Here is a 7623-nt window from a genome sequence, read left to right on the forward strand (position 1 = left end):
TATAGTTAGCATTTTAATTGGTCAATGTTTTAATCCTATTTAATCATCAATTATGCTTAAGCTCCCGATTAGCCCAAATGAGTACATGATAATAACACCGTTAACCTTCACGGCTAACACCATCACCATCACGGTTAAACCACATTAATCATCACGATCAATGCGTCAGATTTTCATAAGTTATTTCCCATAACCATCCACACCCAACTATTCCATAAGGGTCCAAGGCCGCTCATGTCCGAGAGCATGGCTAGTATACCAGTTTGATCAAACTCTGCGCAGAGGTGTGCACTTTTCCCGTAAGTCGTGTTACCCATATGCCCGGGGTTTGCAAGACCCACTAACACTGCCAAGGTGAGCGGGCAGGGAACACTATGAAGCCTTCCATAGGCCACGTCTAACCAGTTAGGGCCACGAGGTTTCCTCAGCAGGCAGATATAGAGAACCCCCCTTTCCTATGGCACATTTCCATCATGGCTTTTCACATAGGAACAGAAGCAGTTCTATACCCAAAGTGGCAAGCCCCTCTTGGGCCATTTCGGGTAACCTCTAACCAGCTAGATGAGATCCTATTACTGAGCTAAAGTTACAGCCATATAACCATCACGGTTGCACTGCATGTCCCGGATTGTCGCTTACAGAGAAGTCCTTACGGAGGGTCTAGGTCAACTTGACCGAAGTCAATTGCACCATAGCCCTTTTCTCAACATTTGTCATCATATTCATTAAAGTCAGAGTGATAATAAAGTCTCAATTAATTAAAGCACTAGCAAAGCTACCCACATGCATTCTACCCATAGGTGTCATAAATATATAGTCAGGTAGCTAGGATGTCCTTAGGGTTACCAAAATTAGACACATGCAGATGCGTAATTAATTAAGTGAATAGGTGTACAAGGGAACCCATGTTATACTTGCCTTCAGTGAAGGGGAACTGCTGCTGGTCCTGCTGCTCCTCGAAGTAAAATGGGCCACCCACGGACACGTCACCGTCTGCGCTCGATCGGTACCACACAACAACACGCATCCAGGTTCATTCATACAAGCAAACAATCATTTAATTAGAACAGTACACCAACAGATCAAAAATGAAATAAAATATTTAAAAACAGAACCTAAGTTTCGCTACGATCACATAGATACGAAGATCACAAAAATCGGAGCTAAAACGACCAAGTTACGACTTTTCGACGATTTCCTATAGGCAATTAATTAATTAAACCTAACCCTGAAAATAAAAAGTTGCAAACTACAGAAACAGTAGTACTAACATGTAGAGAATTTAAATACGAATCTAACGCAATTCGAACGGGTCAAATCGGAGCTATAACGAATATTTTATGGCCAAAACAAACTTAGTGGCAATTCTGTAATTTTCTGAAAACGTAATTTGACCTAACCGATGGGATTTACACTTTCTAAAAGACAAAACGTATTTCACCCGAAGGCGCTAAGGACCGCGGCTTGAAACCTAAAATCCAGGGGGTTTCTTAAGCAAATTTCACCCACGAAGGGGTATGGTGCATCCAGGGCCGTCGGATCGACCTTGGATGGCCAGGATTAGATCCTGGGGGGAGAAGGGAAGAGGAGGGGGCCGGCCGCCAGAGGGGAAGGGGATGGCGGCGGCGCTGCCATTGCTGGCCGGCCCAAGCTCGCCGGCAAAACCCTACAAAGCGCTACGGAGCTCGGTTTCGCGAAGCAAACACATCGAGAGAGAGAGAGGAGGTCGCGGCGAATCCCATGCTAGCCCTTGCGCGGCCGGAGAAACGCCCGCGCAGCGCGGAACGCGGCGGCGCCATGCCGGAGCCCACGGAGCTCGCAGCAAGGGCGCGAGAAGGCACCAAACTGCACGGGACTTGGCCGAGAAGGACGCGGAGAAGGAGAGGACCTCACCAGCGCGAAGATTGGAGGCGGAGGAGGCTCAGAACGGCGGCTTCGCGCGGAGGGCGGCGGCGCTCCGGCGATGGTTTTCTGCGCGAGCACGGAAGGGAGCAGAACGAGGAGAGGGGAACTGGGGAGGAGAAGGAGGAACGCGGCTCTCACTGCCCACTTCTTAACCGAGCGCGGAGTAGGGGAGTGGATCGTGGGGGGAGCGGGGCGGCTTCTGCGGGCGGTTGGGGCGGCTTCTGCGGGCGGTGGGGGGAGCGGGAGCGGGGCGGCTTCAACCGAGAGCGAAAAGAAATTGGGCGGGCGGTTGGAGGGGATGGTCCTGACGGGTGGGCCCCACCCGTCAGCCACCAGCAAGAGAGAGAGGGGGAAGGGAGGGGGAGGCGGCTGGGCCAGGCCCAAGAAGGGGGCGCGGGGGAGGGTTTTTGGGCCGAAAGGCCGAATAGAGAGAAAGGGGGAGAAAGAAATTCCTTTCCCTTTTCTTTTTATACCAAATTTTCCAATTGAGATTTTGAGCAGGAAAAGAAAATAAATAAATCATTTTGTTTTCCAATCAATCATCACAAAAGAAATGCTCCGGCATGAATGCAATAAAAATTATTATTCTAAACTTATATTAAATTTTAATTTCTCCAAATTTATTTATTTTCCTATATTGAAAATGCTCACAAAATAAACTCATTTAAATTGATTTCATCTATTTTAAATAAATAAAATTTTTGGGTGTTACAATTCTACCCCCCTTAAAAATAATCTCGTCCTCGAGATTGAGACGGTGCTTACTCAAAGAGGTATGGATAAGATTGTCTCAGCTCATCTTCTCTTTCCCAAGTGGCTTCTTCTTCTTTATATCGGTGCCACTGCACTTTGCACATTATAACCCGACTCCGGGTGACTCTTTCAGCTGTTTCTAAGATCTTGATTGGATATTCCTCATAAGTTAGATCTCCTTCAAATGTGAGTTCCTCCAATGGAATTTGTTCCTCAAGCACTCGCAAACATTTCTTCAGTTGCGACACATGGAACACATCGTGAATACCCGACATACTCGCAGGCAACTCTAACTGATAGGCCACTTCTCCACGTCTCCTAAGAATTCTGAACGGTCCAACGTACCTCGGTGCCAATTTACCCTTCATATTAAACCTCCTGACACTTCTCATAGGTGACACCTTCAAGTACACATAGTCGCCTGTCTCGAATGCCAAATCTCTTCTAATATCTGCATAACTCTTTTGCCGAGACTGAGCTACTCTCAAGTTGTCCCGTATTTTCCGCACTTTTTCCTCTGCATCTCTAAGAACATCAGGTCCAAATACTTGACTCTCACCAGTTTGATTCCAAAACAAAGGTGTTCTACATTTCCGCCCATACAATGCTTCAAACGGTGCCATATCGAGACTTTCCTGGTAACTATTATTATATGAGAATTCAGCATATGGTAAACTAGTGTCCCAACTGGTACCATATTGTAACGCACATGCTCTCAACATGTCTTCTAGAATCTGATTTACTCTTTCAGTCTGCCCATCGGTTTGGGGATGATACGCGGAACTAAAGTTCAACTTTGTTCCCAACGATTCATGTACTTTATGCCAAAACTGAGATGTGAACTGTGTACCCCGATCAGACACGATCTTCTTCAGAACTCCGTGCAGACTCACGATTCTATCCATATATAATTTTGCCAACTTTGCACCATCATAGTTGGTCTTAACGGGCAAAAAGTGAGCAACTTTAGTGAGTCGATCCACTATTACCCAAATTGAATCATACCCACGTTGAGTGCGGGGCAATCCAGTGATGAAATCCATACCTACTTCTTCCCATTTCCATTCAAGCACTTGCATTGGTTGCAACAACCCTGCAGGTCTTTGGTGCTCGGCTTTCACCCTCTGACAAGTATCACATAACGCTACATACTCTTCCACATCTCTCTTTAATCCATACCACCAGTATTTTTCTTTAAGATCTAGATACATCTTGGTGCTTCCGGGGTGAATTGAATATGTAGAGTCATGTGCTTCCCACAGGATTGCATCTCGGATGGATTTTACCTCGGGCACACATATTCTCTTCCCAAACCATAGTGTACCATTTTCATCTAAGCTGAAACCCGGTGCTTTTCCAAGCACTACATTCTCTGAAATTTCTTTTAATTTCTCATCCTCCAACTGACCTTTGCGGATTTCTTGCTCTAGGGTGGGTTCCAACTCCAATTCAACAGTGTTGTTCACTAAACCCAAATTGAGATGCTCTATTTCAGCTAGCAACTCTGTGGGAATGAAGGTCAATTGCAGCCCATTGGCATAGCTCTTTCGCCTAAGTGCATCGGCAACAACGTTTGCCTTCCCGGGATGGTAATGCACTTCCAGGTCATAATCCTTTATTAATTCTAGCCATGCGTTGCCTTAGGTTCATATCTGACTGTGTGAAAATATACTTCAAACTTTTGTGATCCGTATAAATATCACACTTGTGTCCAATTAGATAATGCCTCCAAATCTTTATAGCATGAACCACGGCAGCTAGCTCCAAATCATGAGTAGGATAGTTCAGTTCATGTTTTCTCAACTGCCTGGATGCGTAGGCCACTACTCTTCCTTCTTGCATAAGCACACATCCAAGGCCTAGGCGAGATGCATCGCAATAAATAGAGAAGGTTTTACTCAGTTCTGGTAAGGTCAACACTGGGGCTGTGGTCAACCTTTTCTTTAGCTCCTCAAAATTTTCTTGGCACTCATCTGACCAAATAAATTTGGCACTCTTCTCTAGTAGGGCTGTCATGGGCTTTGCTAACTTAGAGAAGCCTTTAATAAATCTCCTATAATAACCAGCTAGTCCCAAAAAGCTACGGATCTCACTAGCATTGGTTGGAGGTTTCCAATTTAGCACGTCCCGCACTTTGCTGGGGTCTACGGCTATTCCACCGTTGGAGACCACATGTCCCAAAAATGAGACCTCATCCAACCAAAACTCACACTTGCTTTTCTTGGCATACAATTTATTCTCTCTAAGCTTTTGCAATACCAGCCTCAAATGTTCAGCATGTTCTTCTTTTGTTTTGGAGAAGATTAATATATCATCAATGAATACTACCACGAACTTATCCAAATACTCCATGAACACCTTGTTCATCATATACATGAAGTATGCAGGTGCATTGGTCAACCCAAATGACATGACTGTATACTCATACAAGCCATACCTTGTGGTAAAAGCTGTCTTAGGTATGTCAGTTGCACGGATTTTCAACTGGTGATAGCCAGATCGGAGGTCAATTTTGGAGAACACACATGCTCCTTTCAATTGGTCAAATAAGTCATCTATTCTAGGCAGTGGGTACTTGTTTTTAATAGTGACTTCATTTAATGACCGATAATCCACACACATCCTCCTAGTGCCATCTTTCTTATCAACAAAGATTACTAGTGCACCCCATGGTGAAGAACTAGGACGAATAAACCCTTTTTCTTGCAATTCCTTAAGCTATTTCTTAAGTTCATCTAATTCATTTACCCCCATTCTATATGGTCTTTTTGCTATGGGTGCAATTCCAGGTAAAAGCTCAATAAGAAATTCAATGTCTCGGTCTGGTGGCATACCTGGCAACTCGTCCGGGAACACATCGGGGAACTCGTCCACCACCTGGTCTTCTTGATTACCACCACTCAACTGATTCACTGTAACAGTCGGCTGATGCTGCATTGCCACATCCACACTTATTCTATCCCCACCTGGTGATGTCACCACCACAGATTTCTCCTAACACTGAATTACTGCCCCATGCTGCTTCATCCAATCCATTCCAAGTATGAGGTCAATTCCCATGGTTCTTAGCACAATAGGTTTCACCTTGAAATCTACCCCCTTAAAGATATACTAGTGGAGGGGCTCCAGTAATTAGCCGGCATGGTGCCTCCTGGTGAATTTACTAGCATAGAATTTTTCAGTGCACAAAGTGGGATGCTATGCACTCTAACAAAAGCTTGGGAGATAAAAGAATGTGAAGCACCAGAATCAAACAGTACTGTAGTGGGGATGGAGTTGATGTTGAACATACCCATCATAACCTCAGGTGCTTCCTGAGCTGTGTCAGTGGACACATGGTTCACTTTCCCAGAGAACGGAGGTCGAGCAGGCCTCTGATTGTTGTTCTGGTTTTGCTGGGCTGGTGGATTCTGCTTCTTGGGGCACTGGTAGGCATAGTGTCCCACCTCTCCGCAGCGGTAACAGGCATTGGGATTACCGCTGGGTGCTGCACTCTTGCCAGGAGCAGTATTGGGCACTCCTTGGCGTGGTGCCTGGTTGCTGACCTGTTGCTGGGGGTGCTGCTGACTCTGGTTGCCATATTGCTACTGGGGACGTTGTTGGTTTTGGTGATTGTGCTGCTGGTGGTACTGGGGACGCTGAGGAAACTGACCACGGTTCCACTGATTCTGTGGTCCTTGACTGCGCTGAGGGAATTCCTGCTGAGGGTACGCACGTGGGCGAGTGTTGCTGCCCGACGGCTGCGCCTGGAGCTTTCTCTTCTTTGCATCCATCTCCTTGCGCTTGTTGTCGATGACAATAGCGCGGTTCACCAATTCTTGGAAACAAGGGTAGGTGTTGCTCATCAGCTGCAGCTGCAGTCCATCGTACAGACCCTTCAGGAAGAGACGCTGCTTGTCAGAGTCCCTAGCCACCTCATATGGAGCATATCGTGACAGTTGAGCAAACTTGTCATGATATTCACAGACTAATATCGATCCCTGTTTGAGAGACCGGAACTCTTCCGCTTTCAGTTCTATCAGGCCCTCCGGAATATGATGGGACCTGAACCCTTCAGTAAACTCCTTCCAGGTGACTGGCGGAGCATTGTTCGGGCGTCCATATTGATAGGACTCCCACCACTCCTGTGCAGGTCCTTGCAGCTGGCCTGATGCATACAACACTTTCTCCAGGTCGCTGCATTGGGCTATGTTCAGCTCCTTCTCGACTGCTTTTAACCAGTCGTCTGCCTCCAGTGGATCAGAGGTATGGGTGAACACCGGGGGACGTCCTTTCAAGAACTCCCCATGCTTGTCACGGACTTGAACCGGCGGTGGTGCTGCTACTGGTTCATTGTTCATACGGTTCATCATGGCTTGCATCAAATTAGCTTGCATACCCATGAGCTGCTCAATAGTCATCGGCGGCGGTGGTGGTGGTGGATTCTCAGGTACACCACGTCCACGGCCACGACCACGTCCACGACCAGCAGCTGCTCCTTCAGCGTCCATCTGTTTCCAACAAAGATTCACGGCTTTTAGTGGTCTTCCAAAATAATTATTCATCGCTTATAATGAATAAAAACAAGACTAGCAGTTTTCTGGACAAGTTTCAAACTCAGCAGGTCAGTAATCCATGCTTATCTCAGAATCTATAAATCCAATAGGAACATGGTATACATCTTTGGAAAGGTTAAGAAATTCTCTACAAACTTTATTCAGACCACATTTACTGATTCCATCAGTAACATAATCAAAATTGTGGTTTATCAGGTTCTGCTCTGGATCTCAGTCTGCGCAGGTACAGCAGATTTAAATGGACATATCTCATAGATCCGATCAGATAACGAGGTGATTCCAGTTGGAGATGAAAGATATACCAGTCTCATCGGTACCGCACCATAAAAATTTCGTAATTTTTGACTGAACCGATAATGTGATACAGAATAAACATCACAGACTGCTCCAGGAACAGCATGACTGAGAC

General features: G+C 46.0%; 1 protein-coding gene across 1 annotated transcript; it reads right to left on the reverse strand.

Annotated features, from left to right (window-relative positions):
* Positions 1744 to 6238, reverse strand: LOC110434742 (formin-like protein 6). Its single transcript, XM_021459457.1, has 4 exons — positions 6158 to 6238; positions 5951 to 6083; positions 5493 to 5624; positions 1744 to 2159 (listed from the first exon to the last, which is right to left on the reverse strand). The coding sequence occupies exons 1-4, from the start codon at positions 6236 to 6238 to the stop codon at positions 1744 to 1746; spliced, it is 762 nt and encodes a 253-aa protein (XP_021315132.1).

Source organism: Sorghum bicolor, chromosome 4 (assembly GCF_000003195.3).
Source record: "Sorghum bicolor cultivar BTx623 chromosome 4, Sorghum_bicolor_NCBIv3, whole genome shotgun sequence".
Taxonomy (NCBI): domain Eukaryota; kingdom Viridiplantae; phylum Streptophyta; class Magnoliopsida; order Poales; family Poaceae; genus Sorghum; species Sorghum bicolor.

Excerpts from the sequence above, each read along its gene's own strand:
- LOC110434742 (XM_021459457.1), bottom strand. The coding sequence starts at position 6,238 with ATGGCAACCAGAGTCAGCAGCACCCCCAGCAACAGGTCAGCAACCAGG. Across the intron at positions 6,084-6,157 it reads AGTGCCCAATACTGCTCCTG|TGCCCCAAGAAGCAGAATCC; the intron begins GCAAGAGTGCAG and ends TATGCCTACCAG. Across the intron at positions 5,625-5,950 it reads AGCACCTGAGGTTATGATGG|GTGGGGATAGAATAAGTGTG; the intron begins GTATGTTCAACA and ends TGACATCACCAG.